Source organism: Pan paniscus, chromosome 12 (assembly GCF_029289425.2).
Source record: "Pan paniscus chromosome 12, NHGRI_mPanPan1-v2.0_pri, whole genome shotgun sequence".
In the NCBI taxonomy this organism is placed as follows: Eukaryota; Metazoa; Chordata; class Mammalia; order Primates; family Hominidae; genus Pan; species Pan paniscus.
In genome coordinates, this window is record NC_073261.2 from 57,016,426 (window position 1) to 57,042,393 (window position 25,968).

Genomic DNA, 25,968 nt, shown 5'->3' on the forward strand with positions numbered 1-25,968 from the left:
TTAAGTTTATGTAACTTTTTCCTTCTCCAATGGAGTTAGTCTGTTATCTTAGTAATACATTAACTCATGGAAAGATAATAGCTGTTGTAACATTTTCCTGAGGCTTAAAATGATCTTTTATCTCAGTAAGACTAAAATAATTAGTTCCTAATATGGTGGGTTTTTTTTGTTTTGTTTTGTTTTTTACTTTCCTTGGGGATTCATTTTAATAAAAATAAATGTTTTTATAATAACAGTTTGGTATAGCTTCACAGAATATATTTAAGTAAATAAGATGGTTTTGAAAAAAAGAAAAAGTCATTTACATTAGTCTTATGGCTAGAGAATACCAGTTAATTTATTTTTATTTTTATTTTTTATTTTTTTGAGATGGAGTCTTGCTCTATCACCAGGCTGGAGTGCTCTATCACCAGGCACTAGGCTCACTGCAACCTCCACCTCCCTGGTTCACGCCATTCTCCTGCCTCAGCCTCCCGGGTAGCTGAGACTACAGGCGCCCACCACCACGCCCGGCTAATTTTTTGTATTTTTAGTAGAGACGGGGTTTCACTGTGTTAGCCAGGATGGTCTTGATCTTCTGCCCTCATGATCCGCCTGCCTCAGCCTCCCAAAGTGCTGGGATTACAGGCGTGAGCCACCGCACCTGGCCGCAGTTAATTATTTATAGTCTTTTCTGCCCAGCTGAGACTCTGCTATGGGTAGCCTCTTTGAGACAAGGAGAAGTGATCAATGCTTTAATTAATTTCCAAATATTTAATTTGCTTTTATTTTATTTTATTTTATTTTTTTTTGAGACAGAGTCTCGCTGTGTTGCCCATGCTGGAGTGCAGTGGCACGATCTCGGCTCACTGCAAGCTCTGCTTCCCAGGTTCACGCCATCCTCCTGCCTCAGCCTCCCGAGTAGCTGGGACTACAGGCGCCCGCCTGGCTAATTTTTTGTATTTTCAGTAGAGATGGGGTTGCTTTTATGTTTTTAGGATACCAGGTTATGATTCAAACCTTGTTCTTTGGGGCTGTTGATAGATTTATTCTTACTGGTTTGTCATGCCTCATTATAGAGTGTATCAGGTAAAGAAGTAATATTAAAATCAGGAAAATAGCAAAATCTAATCATTTTCTTAATTCTTAAATTGTCTTTGTTTTTTGGTTTTAGGTTATGGATGAAGAATCAGATGAAAAAGAAGCAAACTCACCTTAAAATAATCTGGATTTTCTTTGGGCATAACAGTCAGACTTGTTGATAATATATATCAAGTTTTTATTATTAATATGCTGAGGAACTTGAAGATTAATAAAATATGCTCTTCAGAGAATGATATATAAATATTGCATGTTTGCTTTACCTCATATGAGTTATTTATAACCTCTTGAATCATCTTCTGTACACGTGGATTTTATCCAAGGATATTTTTATTTTTGTTCCTCATTTCCCATGGCTCCTTCTTTGCATATGTGTGAAGGAGTTTAAAATACATTTCCCCCCATCTAATTTATTTACTTTTTTCCATACAGGAAGAAACAGAATGCTTTTTAGAATATTCTAAAATGGCTTTTTGTGAAATATCTAAAACTATTTTTACTGAAGTTTTTAGCTTAAGAAACAGCTAAACAATTCTGTTTTAAAAATGGTATCTGGCTACTAGCCCCCAATTAAGTAGCAAAGAACTGCTTAAGACCAAAAAAAATAAAAAATAAAAAATGGCCGGGTATGGTGGCTAACGCCTATAATCCCAGCACTTTGGGAGGCCGAGGTGGGTAGATCACGAGGTCAGGAGTTTGAGACCAGCCTGAACAACATGGTGAAACTCCGTCTCCACTAAAAATACAAAAATTAGCCGGGCGCGGAGGCATGCGCCTGTAATCCCAGCTACTTAGGAGGCTGAGGCAGGAGAATTGCTTGAACCCGGGAGGCGGAGGTGGCAGTGAGCTGAGATCACGCCACTGCACTCCAGCCTGGGGGACGGAGCGAGACTCCATCTCAAAAAAAAAAAAAGGTGAAAAACTTGAAAACTAACTCCCAGAATCTGGACACAGTTTCTATTGGTTAAGATGGAGATGGCCGAATTAGAAAAACTGCCTCAGCATGCCCAGCCTTTACCTTATCAATCAGAATTGCTGAAGAAAAGAGAAGAAGCTGCTTTGGTCCTTCCACTGGCTTCTGACTCAGAGATCCAAAATCTGTACCATGCCAGAAATGTGCATCGTTATCTTTCTACTGTAGGGGTACTGCTTTTTCAGGTAGCCAAAAGAGTGATTTAGCCTTCTCTCTCATTTTTCTATAGTAATTCAGAGACTGCAGTTAACAGAAAATACAGGGAAAGGAAAGATGGGAAAAATAGTTGTGATGCATTGCATCTCTGGAATTCTAGTCCCTCAAATTAAGGAGATTAAGATAGTGATGGAAACAGGAAGAACTCTAGCAGTTGTGAGTGCTGGGAATTGAAGTTTTTACTTTTATCCTTTGGTTCACTGAACCAAATAGTAGGGTTGGAGAATTCATTCCTTGAGATATCATGTATGAATTTAATTTAGACACTGGGAATTGCTTCGTAAGCAAGGCAACTTAACCTGCCCTTTAGTTGAAGCTACAGGAAATTGACATTGTGGATGAGATGCAAGTAATGGCAGATCTTGTATGTGGCCATGAAATAAGTGGCTGAATTGGGTGGAGGATTAGTTTATTAGAAGAGAGGAAATTGGCCTGGCACAGTGGCTCATGCCTGTAATCCCAACACTTTGGGAGGCTGAGGTGGGTGGATCACTTGAGGTAAGGAATTCGAGACCAGCCTGGCCAATGGTGAAACCCTGTCTCTACTAAAAATACAAAAATTAGCCAGGCAAGGTGGCATGTGCCTGTAATCCCAGCTACTCAGGAGGATGAGGCACGAAAATCCCTTGAACCTGGGAGGCGGAGGTTGCAGTGAGCTGGGATTGTGCCATTGCACTCCAACCTGGGTGACAGAGCGAGAGTCTGTCTCAAACAAACAAACAAAAAAACAGGAAATTATTCAATTGAGAGGCCAAAGTATTGGAAAGATTTTCTACAAAAGCAACAACCATGAAGAACAAGGAGGAAAAGTGTGGGAAGAACATTCTAGGCATAGGAGCAGTATAATCAGAATTGTAAGTGTGAAATGTATTTGGGAACCTCAAGAAGCTAAGTATGGCTTGAGTATAAAGTGAAAATGGTGCACGAGTAGGCAGTGGTAGTAGTAGTGCCACAGAAACTCTTGGTTGCCTACCCAACATACACCCTCACTTCTTGTTAATGAAGGCACTCTCAGTAGGTCTCACCTCAGTCCCAGGGGATAAGTTATGATTAAACCAGTCACTTTAACTCCATTTTTCTTTTCCAATCATTAGTCTGTGGGTAGCCATATGACCTAGCTCTGGCCAGTAAACTGGAAGAGAAAGTCTATTGGAGAATTCTGGAAAGATTGTCTTTCCTAGTTAAGAGAGTGTGTATGTAAGTTAATCTCTGGAAAGAAGGCTCTTTTTTTTTTTTCCTCCATCCATTCCTTTTCATCCTGCTTGGTACACTGTAGAGTGTGATGTTCAAAGCAATGACAGTCAACTTGTAATCATGACTAAAAGGTGGTCCACTGAGAATAGCAAAGAGCAAAGAAAGGGTCTGGATCCTTGGCCTTGCACGGTGGCTCACACCTGTAATCCCACCACTTTGGGACACCCAGGCGGGTAGATCACTTGAGGCCAAGAGTTTGAGACCAGTGTGGCCACCATGGTGAAACCCCATCTCTACTTAAAAACACAAAAATTAGCCTGGTGCAGTGGCACATGCCACCTAGTAGTCCCAGCTACTAGGGAGTGTGAGGCTTGAGAATCACTTGAGCCTGGAAGGTGGAGGTTGCAGTGAGCCGAGATCACATCACTGCACTCCATCATGGACGACAGCAAGACTCTGTCTCAGGAAAAAAAAAAAAAGGGTCTGGATCCTTGAGGCATTGTTGGCCTTTTGGCCAGACTAAGAATTACTCACTTTCAGAGTTTATATGATGTGAGATAAATGTTTTTCTTGTTTTAGCTACTGTTATCAGGTATTCTGTAACTTGAAGCTGATTGCATTCTGATAGACTGGTAAATGATGGAGGACTTGGTAAATACTTTTACCGATTTTTCATTTGTGGTAAACTGCCAAATGTCAACCTTAAAATGAAAACAGGCCGGCTGCGGTGGCTCACACCTGTAATTCCAGCACTTTGGGAGGCTGAGGCGGGTGGATCACCTGAGGTCAGGAGTTTGAGACCAGTCTGGCCAACATGGTAAAACCCTGTCTCTACTAAAAAAATACAAAAATTAGCTGGGCATGGTGGTGGGCGCCTGTAATCCCAGATACTCGGGAGGCAGAGGCAGGAGAACCGCTGGAACCCAGGAGGCAGAGGTGGCAGTGAGCCGAGATCACGCAACTGCACTCCAGCCTCGGTGACAGAGCAAGACTCCATGTCAAACAACAACAAAAACAACAACAACAAATTAACATGTATTTTTTAATTAATTGAACCACTATTCAAAGGTTAAGTTTAATCAGGTAATGGTTTTTATTCTGGAATATTTATACTGAATTTCTCCCTATCTAATCCCAAAGAAAGACTAATAATCACTATTAGTTGTGTTTAGCCAGAACAAAAATTAAACAAAAACCAAAAATACAAGAAACCCCCAAAATGTATAAAATATTTTGTATCTATTTTATTTTTTTCTTTTTAAAATAGAGATGGGGTCTTACTCTGTTGCCCAGGCTGGAGTTGCAGTGGTGCAATCATAGCTCAGTGCAGCCTCAAACTCCTGGGCTCAAGCCATCTTCCTGCCTCAGCCTCCCAAGTAGCTAGGACTACAGGCATGCACAACCACGTCCAGCTTTTATAAAATATTTTACATGAAATATCCTGAAAACACTTTGTAAATATGGGATGCTTCAATAAGTATTTGAAACTAAGATTATTGGTCAAGAGTAAGCCAGGCACTTGGAGGGTTTTTCTTTTCTTTTTTTTTTTTTTGAGACAGGGTCTCACTCTACTGCCCAGGCTGGAGTGCAGTGGCGTGATTATGGGTCACTGCAGCCTTGACTTCCCAGACTCGTGATTCCCCACCTCCACCTCTCAAGTAGTTGGGACTATAGGTGCGCACTACCACACCCAGCTAATTTTCCTTTTTTTTTTTTTTTTTTTTTGTAGAGACGGGATTTTACCATGTTGCTCAGGTGGATCTGCAACTCGTGGGCTTAAGTGATCCACCTGCCTCAGCATCCCAAAGTGCTGAGATTACAGGCGTGAGCCACCACGCCTGGCCTGAGGATTTTTCACTAACCAAAATTAGGATGAAGCCCTATGCAGGATGACATACAGTCACATGAGAGCAACATATATAAAAATAGCAAACGTTCATTGAACATTCAGTGTTCATTTATTCATTGAACATCCTTCATCCTCAAGCCTGAGGTTTTCACAAAGACTGTTCTAAGCACCTTATATTTATGAAGTCATTTAATCCTACGTGATAGTTAACTATTGTCCCTCCTCCGCCCCCCCCACCGCCCCTGCCTTTTTATTTTGAGACGAAGTCTTGCTCTGTCGTCCAGGCTGGAGTGCAGTGGCACTATCTCAGCTCACTGCAACCTCCTCCTCCCAAGTTCAAGCGATTCTTCTGGAATTACAGGCATGCGCCACCACACCTGACTATTTTTGTATTTTTGGTAGAGACAGGGTTTCACCATATTGGCCAGGCTGGTCCCTGACCTCAAGTGATCCACCCGCCTTGGCCTCCCAAAATGCTGGGATTACAGGCTTGAGCCACTGTGCCCGGCCTATTGTCCCCATTTTTATAAACTGGAAGATGGAGGCACAAGGAAAAGTACATTGTCCATTGCCATGCAACTTGAGTGGAAAAGCTAGGAACATGAACTCTGGCATTCTGGCTGCAAGTCCTATGCACATTATAGCTATACTATTCTGCCTTAAGGAAGTTGGGCCCATACCCCTCTTGAGTATTCCTACTTGAGGGAGGAGAGAAGCTTTCCTTGCTTTCATAGGTACTTACGAGTGGGCAACAGTGTCCATTTTTTTATGCAGGAATATGAAACTAGTTGCTTTCTAGTCCAGAGGGAATCTACACCCCTCTTGGGAAATCCCAGCCATATACTCCATTTTGCCATATCAGTGTTATCTGTGATTATTCCCTAGGAGCTTACAAGATACACAGAAGCAACTTTTGTATCCCTTGAAAGAAACCCTAGAAAAATAGTACTTTTTCTGTGTCCTTACGTTTCAAGTGATCTTTCAGTTCTAGGCAGCTCCCTGAATGGTCCACCCCTTATCGTGGCTCTGTTCACATCCAACAGGACAGAAATAGTAGGTTAAAGGTAGGACCAGTTTATCTCATGGTTTTCAATTTGTTGACTTTCTTGGCAGTAGAAAGAGTTTCTTTCTCACAGAGCTAGAAAACTCTGCCCCAGCTTCTGCCTACTGGAAAAATTTGGAGCCACGTTGGAGAGGAGTATTGGGGAGGGCATAGCTTCTAGTTGGAGTTAGCATCCTTTGTCCTCAAGCCTCAGATTTTCTGGGGGGCAATCAGGTCATATTTGCTTGATGCGGTGGACATATTTTTTTGTGTGCCTTCTTGGTGTTCTTCTTTTAGCAACACCTTCCCCTTTCCTTTGAAGAACTGCTTCCTCTTGCCGTATGTGGCTATATGACTCTATAGGGCTTTGGTGGAGCTGTCCTATCACAATGTCTTGCCTTCTTTGCCACAGGAGTGGGGCATGTGACTCACACTGGACTGGCCAGAATCCTTGTCTAGAATATAAAAAGGATGGAGGAATAGCCTCTCTCTCCTTTTGGGCTGCAAGCTATAAAGTTGTGATTGCAGAGCTATTTGAGGATTATTTCCCTGTCCATGAGGTCAGAGAGGTAGTTCAAGAGTTCTGACAACATTCTTTCCCTGGGTATAAATGTGCTGAAAGCTGTTTGTATTCCTGTTCTTTCCAATTACGTGAGCTAGTAAATCCCCTTCTTTAGTTTGAGTGGTCTTCTATTTATTATTTGTCAGTGAAAGCTCTGCCCTCTAGGCACATCTTTCACCATGACTGTGAGAAATAAATTTGTGAGAGCTGTATCCTTGAAGAGCTCTGTGAAAGCTCTTTCTGTGGGAGTGCTGCCACTGAATTGGGAAACCTAGTACTCATCCTGTGGGTGAAGAGTACCCACGATATTGGAAGCAAGGAAAAACTGGATCACATTTGTATTTTTGACAGGTCCCTCTGGAGCCAAAGTGTGTGGGATGAATTACGGGAGGCTAAAGGGGTTCACTCAAAGGGTCTTTCTGAGGCCTTGATTGGTGCCTTTTGTTCTTGTCCTCATTTCTTTTCACAGGCCTCAGGGGCTCAACCTATTTCTTTTTCCTTTGATACTTGCTACCATCTTCTCTGTCCACTGGGGTACATTTCTCCACAAAGCTCCCTAAAAAGTAGGACATATGTGCCCCAGCTCCCCATATTCTTATGCAAAGGAATTTTTATTTTAATAATTTTATTGCTATTACTGGAATTCACATAAGGGTTAATAAAAATGACTACAGCTATTTCAATTAAGGTTCTTCGTTGCATTAGTAATGGCAACTGGAAGCTCTGATGGCCTTCAGCCATCAGATCCAATGGGAATGAATCTATGAACAGGGAAATGGACTTACATAAAGAGATGGTAAATGACACCCCCTTGCCATCATTACTTTTTTTGTTGTCGTTCAGAATGTTTTGATCAGGAGAGAAAATCCATTCCCTCAGATGTTTGAATTAGACCCAGATGTCCCCTTCCCTTCATAGATCATTTATTTTCTTCTCCTTCAGGCCTTATTCCCAAAGGTCCAGTTAAGGCGGAGCTCTGTATAAAGGGAGTCAGGCACCCAAAGTGTGTATCTTAACTGGCGCATGGTTACAAAGAGTTCTTTGTTGTGTTGGGTTAGTGAGGTTCTTCAAGGCTGAGTTGGGAAAATACTGTCCTTCAAAGTTTCTTCTCTTTTTTGTCAAATTATTTTTTTATTTACTTTTTTTTTTAACTTTTTTTTTTTTTTTCTGAGTTGGGGACTTTCCAGTCTTTACTGAAAACTTTTAAAAATTTGTATTTAGACAAATTCTAAAAGACCTGTAACACTAGTTTCTTCTCAACTGATTCATAAATATCTTCCAAAATAGTTTGTTGAGTGGAGAGGATAAGACAAATTGATAGTCATTGTGGTGGAGTAGCAGGCAGAAGAGGAAAGCAAAGGGTTAAATAGATTATTATAGTTGGAGCATGAGAACTCTGGTAGTACTGCTGACATTTTCTTTGTGGCATTGACAGGTTTGCTGCCAGTGCACAAAGATGTTGCTTAAGCATTGGAACCATACCTTGGCTTCTAGGTAATACAACGGAGTTCTAACCAGAGCCTTAGATGAGGGTTCTGAAGCTAGATGTATATCCACAGTCTTTTGTTTCTTGAATTAAGAAATGTATTATTACCAAAAAGCTCACTGTTTTTTTTTTTTTTAAAAACTTTGCTCTGGGTGATCTAGGGACCTGTTTAAGGGATTGAAATATCAAAAGGGCTTTTAGGTGAGAAATACTCTGCTTAGTTAAATGTGACATTTTTCAGCTTCTCTGAGGCAAGTGAAAAAAGGCACTTTTCCCCGTAAGAAAAACTGAAAGCCTTATGCTCACTTAATCATATAACCAGCCATAGAAGGTTAATTCCGCTAAGGAAATAGGACTTTTTTTCACTCATTCCAAAATAAATTTGATCTTTTACTTTGTGCTGTGGTCTAAAAGTGTTGGGTATGTAAAATCTAGTTCTAGCTTCAAGAAACTTACAGCCCAGTGGGAAAATACAGAAAATCATAAAATATCAAAGAATATTTCTTTACAGTGAGTAGCTCAAAGAGTAAGAGGTTAATGCATGTCTCCAAGTCTGTCTGGGGGGGATAAAAAAGGCTTTCCTGAAGAGGTAGCATCTAAACAGAGACGTGGTGGGGATTCTATGCAGAGTAACCAAAGTGTGCAAAAGATTTGAGAATCTTGGCCCAGTTGAGGAACTACCTGTTGAGCCTGTTGGGAGTGTATAGGGCTGGAAGGACGGCTAAGACCAGACACATGAACAGCAGTCAGCAGGCTAAGACCAGACACATGAACAGCAGTCAGCACTCCAGGAATTCTGTGTGCCATGTACGTTTTTAATACTACTCTACTCTAGAGCCATTATAGAGTTCTGATTACTCCACATTTGACTAAAGATACCATTTAAGGCTGTTTAAAGCAAATGCCCAGGTAATAAATTCTCTGAAACATCATCCCTCTCTAATCAAGTCTCTCTTGTCAGACATGGCGCATTAATTCATAGAATGAATCGTTCGTAAGTCAAACGCGCGGCTGTTAAAGCTAGGGAATTCCTAGCCGTCTCAGGTGGGTCATGGGAGGAGGTGGGCCAGCAGTTTCTTACGTCCAGGCTCATAGTCGGATAGTTGAGCCTTACATTCCTCCTCTACCCCTCCACAATAAACTGAGGGTTATGGAGGCAACGGATGCGGAGGGCTTTTAGGGGCCAAGCATATTACACAAGGAATTGAATTGCTTATTACCAGAGAGGCTGACCTTTGGGGCTTTACAGTCAAGAATTTTGTTATCTCTCTCCTCCCACCTCAACCTAATTCTTTGCAATTTTTTTCAGCCTTATGTCCCCCAGGATTCCCTTTTCATACTTCCTGCTTTTTTCCTCCTTTCCCCGCTTCGTGCAGTGCTGGCGCCTGGGGCCTGGGGCTGCACGGGGCGCGCACCCGGGCTATTGCTTTGCTAACAATTCCATCCTTCTCTTTCCGTCATTCCCTGCCAGGTGCTGAGTTTCTCCCTCCCTCTCGGCTCGGTCCCTCCCGCGGCTCGCCCCGGGGCGGGCGTATCCAGGAACTCCAGGCGGACGCGGCCACGAGCCACTGCCACGTCGCCGCCGCCAGCAGTCCAGCGCCTGCGTGGGCTCGGGGGGCGGGGCAGCGCTGGGAGGCGGGACTTGCGCGTGAGCGGCGCGTGAGCGGTTCAATGGGGCCTACCGGCGGCGGCGCGCTGCGCGCCGAGGGGCGGGGCCCGGCGGCGGTTGCTGGCGGAGCCCGGGAGGCGGAGAAGGCTGTTGTTACCTTGGCCGTCGCATCCCCGAGGGAGTCGTGTCGGCGCCACCCCGGCCCCCGAGCCCGCAGATTGCCCACCGAAGCTCGTGTGTGCACCCCCGATCCCGCCAGCCACTCGCCCCTGGCCTCGCGGGCCGTGTCTCCGGCATCATGTGTGGTAAGGGGGGCCGGGAGCGGGGGGCGTGTTGCCGGGCGGCGCTGGGGTGCGGTGCGGGTGCCGCTAAGGCCCAAGGCGACGGGCGGAAGCGGGAGTGTGGAGGGTGCGAAGTCTGGGTGATGGGCAAGGGGCGCCCAGTGGTGGCTGCGGGGGCGGGGGCCGGCATCCACGGGCGGGAGAGGGGGTGGCGGCCGGGAGAAAGGCACCTGAGAGGAAGGCGGGCCCCCTTTGCCGGGGGCCAGCGGGCGCCTTGGCGCGGAGAAGGAACCGAGAGGGGAGAGAAACGCCTTTATTGAAAAAGGAGGAGAGAGCTGGGGGAATTGAGGTGTGGAGGGGGTTGCCTTCAAAAGGGCCCACCAGGTGAGTGAGGCAACCTGTGGAACCTCGGGCGAGGTCTCTTGAACTTACCTTGCATTTTTCTAAAAATCTTTCAAAAAATATTTTACTTGTTTCTGGGGAGGCCCAGTAGAAAACAGACCCTAGCTAGAGCCACGGTAGTGCCATTAAACGTGATACTTCCTGCCATCCCTTGTCTCAACAGAAACCATTGCTAATCAATAACTTGGTTAATGGGCTTAGACCTGATCCTCTGGTGGAAGAGGCCTTCAAATGTCTGTGGCGATAGGTTATACATAATTTATCATTTGCGTGTGCACCCATTAAAAATGCCAGCTCTGAAAAATATCAGTTATACCTTGGATGTATACCCCTTTAGAATACCAACTATGAAAAATATCATTTATCCCTTGCATGTGCATCCATTAAAAATACAAGCTATGGAAAGTTGAACAAATATCTTTCCTAGAGCCTTAAAAAATTAAGGTTAGGCTCTTTTATTCCATGTTTTGAGAGTCGTTTATTATGACCTAAGTGTTAGTGAAAGAGACTTTGAGAATCGTGTCTGACATGACTGATATCTTCTAAAATTGGTGTTAACTTGGCTATTGCCAGTAAAAATAATTGTATTCTTACCTTTCTTATTGAAATTTACAGCCGACTTTATCCCTGGAAGAAAGTACACTTTTTTTTTTTTTTTTTTTTAAAGGGAAGTACCATTGTAAGAGAATTGAAAACTCTCTGGGAGACTTCTTATTTGCAGCCTTTTACACGAAGGAACTGAACAGGAGGTGGATTGTACTCGTTAGTGTATATATTTCCTGTATTTAACTTTATGCTCATTTCAGCTTCTGAAAATGAGGAGCAGGTTTAAATTTAGAGTAGATTAAAAAAACCCACATAAAAACAGAAACACCTATAAATAGCTTACTGAAATTATTAGAGTAGAGCTGACTTCAGAATCAGACTTTTGCAGTGTCTACTTAGTAGAATGGTTTTGCATTTAGTTTGGAGCTGTGAAGTAGTGAATTTGCAAACTGGTCAATCTCCAGTGTGCTTCATTTGGTAGTTAACTGTTCCTGAATGATGAGGGGTGTGCCTCATCAAGTACTCAACATTCTGGTTGCAGGTCATTTCATCATGTTCCAAGAAAAAAACGTAGTCAAAGTACTTACTGAAAAATAAATAAATAAATAAATAAATCAGCGCTGGGCGTGGCGGCTCCCGCCTATAATCCCAGCACTTTGGGAGGCCGAGGCAGGTGGATCACCTGAGCTCAGGAGTTCAAGACTAGCCTGGCCAACATGGTGAAACTCCATCTCTACTAAAAATACAAAATTAGCTGGGCGTGGTGGTACGCGGCTGTAATCCCAGCTACTCGGGAGGCTGAGGCAGGAGAATTGCTTGAACCCAGGAGGTGGAGGTTGCAGTGAGCCGGGATCGCGCCATTGTAATCCAGCCTGGGCAAAAAAGAGCAAAACTCCATCTCAAAAATGATAAATAAATATAAATAAATAAATCAGATATGGAAATCAGGTTCAGATAAGGGAGATACATTTAGGGTGGAGACTAAATGTTGGGAGTTTTCACATAGTTTGTGTCTCCATTCCATAGAGTTTTACTGCTGAGGAAACAGGTATTGAAGAAATAAAAAGTGAATATTTGAGGCATTTCTGAGGTCCTGCTTTTAAGTCATACCACGGTTTTGCCTGATTCTAGGGATAGGGTTCAGAATTTATTTTCTCTCTAATGTAAATTCTGAAAGATAAGAAGATGAGTGTCATTATTTTCCTCCCACATCTTAGTCATTGAACTAAAATTCCTGAGCAGAGAAATGGAGTGAAAATTAGACTAGATGGGAAAATCTGGAAGCTTACTTTCTGATTACTTGCTATCTAGTTAAGTTTTTCCCTTTCTTTCCTTTCTTTTCTTTTCTTTTTTCTTTCTTTTCTTTCTTTCTTTCTTTCTCTCTCTCTCTCTCTTTCTTTCTTTCTCTCTCTCTTTTCTTTTCTTTGTTTTTTTTTTTTTTTTTTTTTTTTTTTTTTGAGACGGGGTGTCTCTCTGTCGCCCAGGCTGGAGTGCAGCGGCATGATCTTGGCTCACTGCAGCCTCTGTCTCCGGGGTTCAACCTCCCAAGTAGCTGGGATTACAGGGGTGTACCACCACACCTGGCTAATTTTTGCATTTTTGGTAGAGGTGGGGTTTCACCATGTTGACCAGGCTGGTCTCCTGACCTCAGGTAATCCACCTACCTCAGCCTCCCAAAGTGCTGGGATTACAGGAGTGAGCCACCTTACCCGGCCCTAGTTAAATTTGCCTAAAAGATTATTTTATTTCAACGTTGTACAATGTTGAAGCAGAAGAATGAGGATTGAAGATTCTGATATGCTTTTTTTCAATCAGATATACTGATAAAATTGATATGTTTACCAGCTTGTATTGGGATGTTAATAAGTGTTAGGAAAAAAGATCCTATGGTCCAGTAAATTTGGGAAGCAACATATTAAATCGCGTGGTAATGTTTTGTTTTGTTTTTTGATTGGAGGATTTCTTGGAATCTTTAATGTATTAATAATAAGCATTGAGAATCTCCCAGAGAAGAATAGTGTGTCTATTTTCCAAATTTATTTTATCTTCCTTTTTCTTGGTAGTTTGGAATATACTTTTTCCTTTTTATTTGTATTATTTTTGGTTTTGCTGAGTGTCAAGTCACTTAAGCTATCCCTAGCTTTTAACAGATTTTGCTATTGTTTTTATAAATGTGAAGTTATACCCTTCTGATTCGACGGTGTATATAAAATGGAATTTTGGGGATGGGCGCGGTGGCTCACGCCTGCAATCCCAGCACTTTGGGAGGCTGAGGCGGGTGGATCACCTGAGGTCAGGAGTTTGAGACCAGCCTGACCAACATGGTGAAACCCCGTCTCTACTAAAAATCCAAAAAAATTAGCCGGGCGTAGTGGCACACGCCTGTAATCCTAGTTACTCGGGAGCCCGAGGCAGGAGAATCTCTTGAACCCAGGAGGTGGAGGTTGCAGTGAGCTGAGATAGTGCCATTCTACTCCAGCCTGGGCGACAAGAGTGAGAGACTGTCTCAAAATAAATAAATAAATAAGTAAATAAATAAATGTAATGTTTGCAAATGAGATCCTTTTTAAAAGCAGTAAAGGAACTTGCAATTTTAAAGTATCCTAAAATGAATTTTTCAAAAGTTTTTTGTAATTATACTGTCTAATGGCTTTGGGGATAATTGAGGGATGCTGAGATTGGCTGCTAGGATTGGTTATAAAACCAGTACTATTAACATATCCTTACATATACTGGATATGAAGAAGTTGTGAGAGAAAATAATTGCTTAATAAGCATTTCTTCAATTGTCCCCTGGAAATGGAGATTAATAGGTTCTGGTAATTAGCAGTAGAAGGCGGGAAAGGGTTTTGTAACACAAGTTTGGGAAATTCTGCTCTTGGAGATTCACAATTAGCAAGATTAAAGGTTCCAGAAAGTTCTAAATATATACCTAACTTTAACCAGGTAGTTCTTAAACCTTTAATTATGAAATCTTTCTTTACTTCATTCCTTTTTAGCATCCAGTGAAATAGTGTTCTGTTTCTGTGGTTTGAGAATTTTTTGACCGTATATTTCAGGTGCCTAGAAAGTGTTAGAAGATACTTGCAGATATTTGAAATGATGGCTTTATACTTGGCACTCTGCCCTTTGCAGAGATGACTAAAATAAGAGAGTTGCCTTCAAGGAATTGCTGCCTGATCAGAGGAAAGAAAATGAATGCACGTGCAACAGCTTCAGGTGAAAATACACAGTCCTTGTTCATTGCCATGTCATAGACCACAAGTAGAATGAGTAGAAATTTAGAGACTGGAGAGCTCTGGGGTTTGGGTATCTGTGTTAGGTTCAGGAATGTTCTGGGTGTTGGGGCAGGACTTTTACTCAACTTGTAGAGAATTAGTATACTGTGAGAGGTAATCATTAATGGCATATGTTAACCGTCAGTGAATGGAGGCGGAAATAGTTTGAGAACTACTACCAGAGGGGTTGAAGGAGGAAATAGAAGTGCCAGGAAAACAGACCAAGGAACAGTGGTTAAAGGCAGAAGAGTTCCAAAGTAGTATATTGCCTTGAACAGAGTCTATAAAAGTAGAAAAAGGTCATTCATATGTAATACTGCAGAGGAGTTAATTGGATATGGTTATGAACAAATTATTAGAGAAATTGCATATGTCAAGGCAGAAGGGCCTCAGTTTGTGTTTAGGAGGAGGGCTGCAAGTAATATGAAAAAGAAGAGGATTTTGGGATTGAAGTCCCCTGGGAGTGTTGAGAAGTTGAATTCTAGAGCTGTGGTTCCTGACCTACAAGCCCTGAAGTTGTTACAGGGTGTTCATTGCTTATTCATATGCTTATAACTTTGTCTGTAAGTTGAATAAAGATTGTTCTAGATCATTGAATAATAAAAATTTAACCCATTGTTGTGAAGGAGCCTCAGAATATTTTGATGTTAACAAAAGGGTTCTGTATTTACAAAGTTGGAGAAACACTCATCAAGAGTTAGGAGTAAGGCCCAGCGCGGGGTTCCCTCTGGTAATACCAGCATTTTGGGAGGCTGAGGTGGGCGAATCACTTGAGGTCAGGAGTTTGAGACCAGCCTGGCCAACATAGCGAAGCCCCATCTCTACTAAAAATACAAAAATTAGCCAGTTGTCGTGGTACGCACCTGTAATCCCAGCTACTTGGGAGGCTAAGGGAGGAGAAGTGCTTGAACCTGGGAGGTGAAGGTTGCAGTGAGCTGAGAACATGCCACTGCACCCCAGCCTGGGTGACTGAGTGACACTCTGTCTCAATTAAAAAAAAAAAAAAAAAAGAGTTATAAGTAGCCAGTGTTTTGGCTTACACCTGTAATCCCAGCCACTCAGGAAGCTGAGGCAGGAGGATTGCTTGAGGCTAGGAGTTCAAGATCAGCCCAGGCAACATAGTGAGATCCCATCTCTATTAAAAACAAAAAAAAATTAGCCAGGCGTGGTGGTGCGTACCTGTAGTCCAGTCTACTTAGAAGACTGAGGTGGGAGGATTGAGCCCAGGAGTTTGAGGCTGCAGTGAGCTATGATTGTGCTGCTGCACTCCAGCCTGGATACTGGGTGACAGAGCAGGACTGTTAAAAAAAAAAAAAAAGTTACAAGTAGGGGAGAGGCTAGCTTCAGAGAGTAGTATGTGTAATATGTCTCTCTTGAGATTACAAGGAAGGATGAGAAGTATTTATATGTTGTTAAACTGTTGAAAAGAAGATGGGTGAGGGGCAGTGACTCATGCTTGTAAACTCAGCATTTTGGGAGGCTGAGGCGGGAGGATCACTTGAGGCTTAGAGTTTGATACCAGCCCGGACAGCATATTGAGACCTTGTCTCTATATTTTAAAAACAAAAAAAGAAAATGAAAACTTTAATTCTGGCCAGGCGCAGTGGCTCACGCCTATAATCCCAGCACTTTGGGAGGCCGTGGTGGGCAGATCACCTGAGGTCAGGAGTTTGAGACCAGCCTGGCCAACATGGTGAAACCCCATCTCTGCTAAAAATACAAAAATTAGCCAGGTGTGGTAACACACGCCTGTAATCCCAGCTGCTGCTCAAGAGGCTGAGGCGGGAGAATCGCTTGAACTCAGGAGGTGGAGGTTGCAGTGAGCTGAGATAGCGCCACTGCCCTCCAGCCTGGGTGACAGAACGAGACTCTGTCTAAAAAAAAAAAAAAGACTTTAATTCTATAAAGTAAGAATCTACCAAAAATGAAAAAGAAGCTGGGAAGAGAAAATGAGGATTTGAGAGTAGTGTGTAGCTTAGCCTCTAAAATAATATCTGGGAGAAGTTTGAAAGTTAAGCAAGTGATGAATTAATAGGATTGGTCAGCAGTTTGGAGGGCCCATCCGAAAGTGGACTGAAATGGATAGGATAGATGAGTTCTCCTTGGCTGTCATAGTTCAATGTAGAGATGCTCAGAGACTAGGAGTCAGAGCACAGTGGACCCAGAGGGTTTGACTTGGCAGAATGATGAAAAATTGTAGTCTGATGTGAATGGTCAGAAGAGAGAGAGATGGAATATTTGAAGATTGTGAGCAGGAAGTACATGCTTTTTTTTCTCAAGAAAGATGATGACATAGGTAGACTGTGAGGGAGTGTATAGAGATGTCATGACTTAACTAGTGATTTGAGCTCCAGAATGTTAAATGTGCAAGAGACGTGTCATGGAGCCCCTTCTAGTGGCAATAGTTACAGTAAAGTAGGGGAGACATGAACCAATTAAACACACAAATAATTGAAAGTCTTAATTGTTTCACTCCATATGTTATTTTTGTATGTGTGATTTATTTTATTTTACTTTTACATTTTTTATTTTTTTGAGACAGAGTCTCACTGTGTCGCCCAGCCTGGAGTGCAGTGGCGCAATCTCGGCCCACTTCACCCTCTGCCCCACCTTCTGGGCTCAAGTGATTCTCCTGCCTCAGCCTCCTGAGTAGCTGGGACAGGCACGCGTCACCATGCCTGGCTAGGAATTTTGTATTTTTAATGGAGATGGGGTTTCACCATGTTGGCCAGGCTGATCTCGAACTCCTGACCTCAAGCGATCCACCTTCCTCGGCCTCCCAAATTGCTGGGATTACAGGCGTGAGCCATGGCACCTGGCCTTTATATGTGCTTTTAGGATTGTAGAAGATGTATCTTGGCTGGATGCATTGGCTCATGCCTGTAATCCCAGCACTTTGGGAGGCCGAAACAAGAGGATCGCTTGAGTCCAGGAGTTCGAGACCAGCCTGGGCAATGTAGTGAGACCTCATTTCTACAAGAAATAAAAAAATAACTGGGCGTGGTAGCTTACGCCTGTAATCCCAGCTACTCCAGAGGCTGAGGCAGGAGAATTGCTTGAACCTGGGAGACAGGTTGCAGTGAGCCGAGATCGCATCACTGTACTCCAGCCTTGGCGACAAGAGCAAAACTCCATCTCAAAAATTAAAAATAAATAAGTAAATAAATAAATAAATTACAGGCACATTAGCATGTGCCTGTGGTCCCAGCTACTTGGGAGGCTGAGATGAGAGGATCACTTGAGTCCAGGAGGTGGTGGTTTTAATGAGCTGGGATTGTGCCACTGTACTCCAGCCTGGGCGACAGAGCAGACCCCTGGTGAAAAGAAAAAAGAAAATGTATCTCAAATAATACTAAATTTTAAAGAAATCTTAAATGTAGAATGTGATTCCATAATTATAATATTGACTAGTTCACTGCAACCTTGAACCCCTGGGCTCAAGTGATTCTCCCACCTCAGCCTTCCAAGTAGCTGGGACTACGGGCATGCACCACCATGCCTAATTTTTTATTTTTTGTAGAGGCAGGGTCTCCCTGTATTGCCCAGGCTGATCTCAAACTCCTGCCCTCAAGTGATCCTCCCGCCTTGGCCTATGAAAGTGCTGGGATTACAGGCATCTGCTACTGTGCCTGGCATGTAGAAAAATTTATAGCTGAAGGACTGGGACTGTGTGTATGGGAATAACAGTAGTTATCTCTGAGAAAGGGGTTGGAACCTGTGTGGAGACAGAAAGGAGAGATTTTCACAATTCTGTAGCATCTGTATAGTTTTAATCTTTATCTATTTATTTCAAATTTTAATAGAGACAGGGTCTTGCTATGTTGCCCTGGCTGGTTTCGAACTCCTGAGCTCAAGTAATCCTCTGCCTCTCTTCCCACAGTGCTGGGATTACAGATGTGAGCCACTGCTCCTGGCCTACTTTGAATTTTTAATGATGATGATGAATTAATTTGTGACTAGCATTATAAGAAAAATAAAATTTAGAGTTTAAGTGACATTGTAGGTGGATTTTGATTCAGAAGTTTTAAGTTTAGAGAATGAATTTGAACACTTATCACTGATAAGTTACAATGTTTAGGGTCCCAAAATATTGTAGCTGTCAAATGATAAAATATATAAAAATAAAATTTAGTATTCATAAGGACATAAATGCAACCAGGCATAGGAATTTTAATAATTTGACTAGTCAGTTTTCTTTTCAGTAAGGTTTAACAGTCTGTATTTGCAGCTACATTGCTTTCAACCAGGTGTGTCTAGTCTGTGATCCAGATTGCTTCTGAAATTTTATTAGCAAGGTGCTCATAATTGCTTGTCATTGAATTTAAGTTGCCATTTTCTGAGAATGATGCCTGTAGGTTCAAGCATCTGCTTCAGTTAGGGAGTTATTTTATTCCAAGTATATTCCATTAGTAAGAAAGCTTACACTTGTGAAGTGCATGCTGATTTAGGGGTAGAGAATCTATGCTTATACAGCTACTGTGTGTGCTCTTATAGCAATTACTGAAGAGTGGCGGAAAGTTGATATTAGGCTTTTGTCATTACCTTACTTAAGAACTGTTTATTGGGAGTTTAGGCCGGGTGCAGTGGCTTATGCCTGTAATCCTAGCACTTTGGGAGGCTGAGGCGAGTGGATCACCTGAGGTCAGGAGTTCGAGACCAGCCTAGCCAACATGGCGAAACCCCATCTCTACTAAAAATACGAAAAATTAGCCGGGCATGGCGGCGGCCCCTGTAATCCCAGCTACTTGGGAGGCTGAGGCAGGAGAATTGCTGGAACCTGGGAGGTGGAGGTTGCAGTGAGCTGAGATGGCGCCAGCCTTGGCGACAAAGCGAGACTCTGTTTCAAAAAAAAAAAACAAAAAACTGTTTATTGGGAGTTTTGATAAGACAAGTCAAAGACCTGAAAATAGAGGTCAGACTAATGATTTCTGCTCTAACAAGCATCATTGTGAGTTGTGAATGCCTCCCTTGTGAACATGCCCTGTGTACCTGATGAATTGCTGCCAGTATTGGCTTGGGCACCCCAAGATTACAGTTAACCCGGTATCCCCGCAGGTGGAATGTCTTGGGCTAGTAGTGCTATCAAGGGACAGGGCTATGAAACTGACAGGTTCAACTTCTTAGCTCCCATTTTCCTCATCAGGTATGTCTGAGGCTAATCCCCTTAATTCTTCTAGCTCTGTTACTTTTTTATTTGTTTGTTTGTTTGTTTTTTTGAGACAGAGTCTTGCTCTGTTGCCCAGGCTGGAGTTCAGTGGTGCAGTCTAGGTTCACTGCAACCTCTGCCTCCCAGGTTCAAGCTATTCTCATGCCTCAGCCTCCCGAGTAGCTGAGACTACAGGCACGTGCCACCACACCTGGCTTTTTTTTTTTTTTGTATTTTTAGTAGAGACGGGGTTTCACCATGTTGGTTAGGCTGGTCTTGAACTCCTGACCTCGTGATCCGCCCGCCTCGGCCTCCCACAGTGTCGGGATTACAGGTGTGAGCCACTGTGCCCAGCCAAAATGTTCTTAAGCTCTCAAGATTCATATAGTGAGCCATTATAAACCAAGGAGATTGGAGTTAGAAGTATTATTAAAGTTGAATGCTGTTGTTGAGTTACATTATTAAAAACAGTGAATTTAATATTGCATTACTTAATCTTTTTTTTTTTTTTTTTTGAGACAGAGTCTTGCTCTGTTGCCCGGGCTAGAGTGCAGTGGCACGATCTCAGCTCACTGCAACCTCTGCCTCCCAGGTTCAAGCAATTCTCCTGCCTCAGCCTCCTGAGTAGCTGCGATTACAGGCACCTGCCATCATGCCTGGCTAATTTTGGTATTTTTGTGGAGACGGAGTTTCAGCATGTTGCCCAGGCTGGTCTTGAACTCCTTACCTCATGTGATCCACTCGCCTTGGCCTCCAAGTTGCTGGGATTACAGGCGTGAGCCACCCAGCCCTGCCGCATTAATCTTTAAAAAAAAGTAGAGTCTATAAATTGTCTTAAAAACAATTTTATATCATTAGCATTTAAATAGTTTTAACAAATTCATATACATCTTTAATCTTTAAATCATTTACCATCCGGCTTACATTTTTACATTTTTACCAACTTTCATTTTTATCATCTGGCTTACATTTTTACTTTTACTATCAGACTTAGATTTCTTAAAAAAGAGAGAGTTTAGGAGTGAGTTTTTCTGGATGTGCTTAGAATTTGGCAGCTCTGGACAGACTGCAAACAATCCTCGACAGGCTTCTGTTTTCAAATAAGCTAGATTGTATCCTCCTTTAGTGGACTCTAGCTGATGCAGTCACAGTGGTGGGAACTAGTTCAGATTCAGTTTTTTTCACACTTTTTTTTTCTTTTGAGATGGAGTCTCGCTCTGTCTCCCAGGCTGGAGTGCAGCGGTGCGATCTCGGCTCACTGCAACCTCTGCCTCCTGGGTTCAAGTGATTCTCCCCGTCTCAGCCTACCAAGTAGCTGGAGTACAGGTGCACGCCACCATGCCCGGCCAATTTTTGTATTTTTAGTAGTAACTATGGGTTTCACCATGTTGGCCAGGCTGGTCTTGATTTCCTGGCTTCAGGTGATGCGCCTGCCTTAGCTTCCCAAAGTTGGGATTACAGGCGTGAGCCACTGCACCTGGCCCGCATTTGTATTAAAGTATTGTTTTAGAAAAGATTTGTGTGCTGTGTATTGTCTTTTAATGACCTGGTTAAAATACTTAACTGATAGTTATCTGTAGGTGTTTAATCTTTCTCAAAGGTCAGTGACCCATAGGTGAAGAGTGCAAAGTTTGATTTACACTTGAGTTATTGGTTTATTCATATTACAGATACTTTATGAAGGAACACCAGTAACAACAAAAACCCCGGACTCATTCTTCTGAATTAAATGGGTGCAGATTGGTCTGGAGACTCTTCTACTGCCCTCTAGTGTTTATATCTTGAGTAGCCATTGAAAGTTGGAAGCTGCACATTGCTGTGCCGCTACCACTCTTACCTTAGCAATATCCTTAAGCAGCATGTTGTTTATCCTTATCTTAATTGCTGTGCTTTGAGGTTGGCAATGCTATTTGTGGGTATCTCTGGGATATCAGTTAACTCAATTTCTATTTTTGAATTATGTAAGATAGATGTTCTACCCTCCCTTACAGGGTGGTGGTGCTGTGAAAGTAAAATGACTGTACATTACAGGAAAGCTTAAAAAAATAAAAATGTAAGGTGTATGTGTGTCTTTTTTTAATCTGAATGAAATATGGGATTTCTGTAAGTCTTTGGCCTGGAACTACTTCTTTGGGGAGAGTTGAAACCGTTGTTTCAGGTTATTTTGGATTTTAATGTGTGAGTTTCTCTTTTTTAGGGCATAATAATTTATTTGAGAAAATTGCAATGTATTGATCATGGTGATCAGCATATATGTTATGGCTTTCCTGTTGGGTATCAACAATGCGCCATTTTTGTATACTGAAATATTTCAGTAGGATCACACTCTATAGAAGTAAATGTCTCTTTTCAGATAGAAATGAAGACTAGTTTTTTGGGAGTTCTATCTCACAGAATTAATTTAAACTTCTTATGAATCAGAATTACAGTGAAATGTAGTTAAGAAAAAGGGAAGTTTTAAAATAAGCAGCTTGAACTTGTATTTTTGTATATTTTATATATTTTAGTCTTCAGTTTTGATACATTAAAGCTGTGTCCACTCTGGCCAAAGCACAGCCATGCAAAACCTCAGATAATGCCCATGCTGCCATTCCTAAAAGTGTGGATTTCCTTTACCTGTGTTTTGTTACTTCTTTGCTTATCCGGTTCAGTTCACATTGTATTACTGCTTTGATTTCTAGTTTTGTTTTTCCAAATGATTGCTCTTTTTCTGTGAATTTTCAAGGGTTGTTATGTGGTTGTCATTTGCTAATGTGATGAACAAGTAATTCAAGCAATTATCTTTTAAGATAGTTATATATTTGGTCAGTTTTTACTATTTTACGTAATTATTTAAGGGGTGAGTATTTTTCATATCATTTATTCCTAAATGTCACTGATAGCATGGTTATTGGAAGTAAGCAAAATTAATCTCATTGGTACAGATTTTAGGGCCTATATATGTTGCTTAAATTACTTTAGAAATTTTTTTCTTGAAACGAAATGCTCTGTATATAGGACATAAACCATGAATTTGTTAATTGGTTTTTAAAAAAATTAAATTTCACTTGACAAAAATGGCAGTCATGGAAAATAAGTAGCCATGGAAAAAAAGAAGCTTTGTATGCTTCTTTGCCGGGTGCAGTGGCTCACACCTGTAATCCTAGCACTTTGGGAGGCCGAGGCGGGCAGATCACGAGGTCAGGAGATTGAGACCATCCTGGCTAACATAGTAAAACCCCGTTTCTACTAAATATACAAAAAATTAGCCGGGCGTGGTGGCAGGCGCCTGTAGTCCCAGCTACTCGGGAGGCTGAGGCAGGAGAATGGTGTGAACCCGGGAGGCGGAGCTTGCAGTTAGCCGAGATAGCGCTGCTGGACTCCATCCTGTGTGACAGGGCGAGACTCTGTCTCAAAAAAAAAAAAAGAAAAAATTGTAAACATGTATTTTGACATGTTTACTTTAGTTTTTTATACTTATGAGAAACTCCCCCTTGAAAAAGTTCCATGGCCTTTAAACGGTTTGAAATGTTTGAAAGACAGAATCTAACTTCACATTTTTTCACATACTTGACATAATTATGCTAATTTTGATTTTTTAAATCAGAATTTTTCATTAAATATTTGTTTATTTGCAGGTATATTTGCTTACTTAAACTACCATGTTCCTCGAACGAGACGAGAAATCCTGGAGACCCTAATCAAAGGCCTTCAGAGACTGGAGTACAGAGGATATGATTCTGCTGGTACTTTAAAAAAAATACTATGGATTTTGCATGATTCTTTAAATACTATTTTTATTGTTATTAGGAGACTAGACTATTAAAGTCTGTTTTGTTTTGAGTAAGTGTAAATTGGAAGAATTTTTGTCTTTTATCATATTTGAAGGATTTATTTATGTAATCTCAACAGTGTTACCATTTATGTGGAGTATTGCTTATGATGATCTCTTAAGAATATTATTGTAGAAACATCATATGGGGGATTATTGTGGTAAAACAAAATTCGTGAAGGTCTTACTCTGTAAATTCTTTTTTCTTTCCTATAACTTTAATTTTTATCCATTGATTTCATGCTTTGGCACATAAACTTGCCTCAGGTTCTTTTTTCTTATTTTTATTATTTATTTTTGAGATAGGGTCTCACTCTGTCACCCCAGCTGGAGTGTAGTGGTGCGGTCATAGCTCACTGCAGTCTCGAACTCTGGGCTCAGGCAATCCTCCCTCCGTAGCCTCCTGAGTAGCTAGGACTCTAGCTGTGTGCCACCATGCCCAGCTAATTTTTAAAAAGTTTTTGTAGACACGAGAGTCTCACTATGTTGCCTGGGCTGGTCTCAAACTCCTGGCCTCAAGTGATCCTCCTGCCTTGGCCTTTCAAAGTGCTGGGATTACAGGCAAGCACTGATTCCAGCCTCTTCTATCTTAAATAAATTACACATAAACATAACCTTCTGGCAACTTTATGTTCTACCCTAGCTCCTTCCCTCAACTATGTCAGAGGTTCCTAAGACCATCCTCAGATTTGACGATTCCCTAGGAGGACTCACAGAACTCAGCATTTGGTTGTACTCATGGCTACGTTTCATTATAACAAAAGAATACAAAGCACAATCAGCAAAGGGAGAAGGTGCAGAAATTGAAGTCTTGAGAAAGCTAGGCACAAGCTGCTCACCAGTGGATCAGTGCCTAAGGTTTTCATCGGGGGTTGGTCACGTAGGCACCCTCTGCCCAGCATGTACCAAAATTCTAGACTCCCAAAATAAGAGCAGATGTTCAGCATAAACCACTTTGTTTGCAGTTTGTGTAGTGAGACACTTTTGGTTAGGGTGGTAGGAATCCTTCCAAAAACCAAGTTTCTAGACACCAGTGAAGGGCCAACCTTGAAAACAGGCCTTTCTAAGGATAGCAGTTTCACACCTGCTGTGTTAACTCTTTTTTGTACACTTAACATTGCCACATGGAATGGGCATTTGTCTTCCTTGACTTTCCTTAGTAATGGAAAGTCAGTTCCTCAACTCCTTTGTTTTTAAAATTCTCTCCTTCCTTAGCTTCTTTGACAGCACATCTTATTCTCTTCCTAAGATGCTAAGATTACTTCTTTTCTGTTTGCTTTGGAGGCTCCTTTCTTCTACTTACAGCTCAAATATTAATGTTCTTCAAGATTCTTTTTTTTTTTGAGGTGACTCTTGCTCTGTCATCCAGGCTGGAGTGCAATGGTGCGATCTTGGCTGACTGTTGCAACCTCTGCCTTCCGGATTCAGCTGATTCTTCTGCCTTAGCCTCTCCAGTAGCTGGGATAACAGGTGTGCACCACCACGCCTGGCTAATTTTTGTATTTTTAGTAGAGATGGGGTTTCACCATGTTGCCTAGGCTGGTCTTGAACTCCTGACCTCAGGAGATCCACCCGCCCTGGCCTCCCAAAGTGCTGGGATTATAGGCGTGAGCCACTGCACCCAGCCAATATTCTTTTCTAGATCCACTTCTCTTATTTGGTGTCTTCATGGGTGAGCTCTGACTCATCAATCTTCTTTTTTTTTTGAGACGGAGTCTCACTCTGTCACAAGGCTGGAGTGCAGTGGCGTGATCTTGGCTCACTGCAACCTCCGCCTCCCGAGTTCAAGCAATTCTCCTGCCTCACCCTCCTGAGTAGCTGGGATTACAGGTGCCTGCCACCACACCCAGCTAATTTTTGTATTTTTAGTAGAGACGGGGTTTCACCATGTTGGCCAGGATGGTCTCGATCTCCTGACCTCGTGATCTGCCCGCCGCGGCCTCCCAAAGTGCTGGGATTACAGGCGTGAGCTGCCGTGCCCGGCCCATCAGCCTTCTGTTAATATATGTTGGTAACTTCTTTGTTTTATTCTTTTTATTTTTTATTTATTTTTAATTTTTATTTTTTTGAGATGGAGTCTTGCTCTGTCGCCCAGCCTGGAGTGCAGTGGCATGATCTCAGCTCACTGCAAGCTCCACCTCCCGGGTTCACGCCATTCTCCTGCCTCAGCCTCCCTAGTAGCTGGGACAACAGGCACCTGCCACCACGCCCGGCTAATTTTTTGTATTTTTAGTAGAGACGGGGTTTCACCATGTTAGCCAGGATGGTCTCGATCTCCTGACCTCGTGATCTGCCCGCCTCACCCTCCCAAAATGCTGGGATTACAGGCATGAGCCACTGCGCCCGGCCAATATTTTTTATTTTTAATTTTAATTTTTTTGTGTGAGAGTATGTTGGTGACTTCTAATCCAGATGTATTTCTTTTAATCCAGATTTATCTCCCAAGCTGTATTCTAGGCCTCCTACAAGTTTCTTCCTAGATAGACCATGATA

The 25,968-nt window shown here is 42.2% G+C and overlaps 2 protein-coding genes across 5 annotated transcripts in view; both read left to right on the forward strand.

Annotated features, from left to right (window-relative positions):
* NFU1 (NFU1 iron-sulfur cluster scaffold) overlaps positions 1–1,324 on the forward strand; it is a 41,686-nt gene extending 40,362 nt beyond the window's left edge. For all 3 annotated transcript variants that reach the window (XM_003830928.5, XM_024927759.4, XM_008956341.5), the window contains exon 8: positions 1,154–1,324. In XM_003830928.5, coding sequence (XP_003830976.2) covers positions 1,154–1,198 — 45 coding nt within the window. In that variant the 3' untranslated portion in view covers positions 1,199–1,324. The remainder of the gene's footprint in view (positions 1–1,153) is intronic.
* A 6,546-nt stretch (positions 1,325–7,870) lies between these two features.
* Positions 7,871–25,968, forward strand: part of GFPT1 (glutamine--fructose-6-phosphate transaminase 1) — a 70,684-nt gene continuing 52,586 nt past the window's right edge. The window contains exons 1-2 of one of the 2 annotated variants that reach the window (XM_003830926.5): positions 7,871–10,316; positions 23,282–23,389. In XM_003830926.5, coding sequence (XP_003830974.1) covers positions 10,310–10,316; positions 23,282–23,389 — 115 coding nt within the window. In that variant the 5' untranslated portion in view covers positions 7,871–10,309. Of the gene's footprint in view, positions 10,317–14,303; positions 14,460–23,281; positions 23,390–25,968 lie in introns of those variants that run through there. The other variant, XM_008956340.5, reaches the window with a different exon arrangement.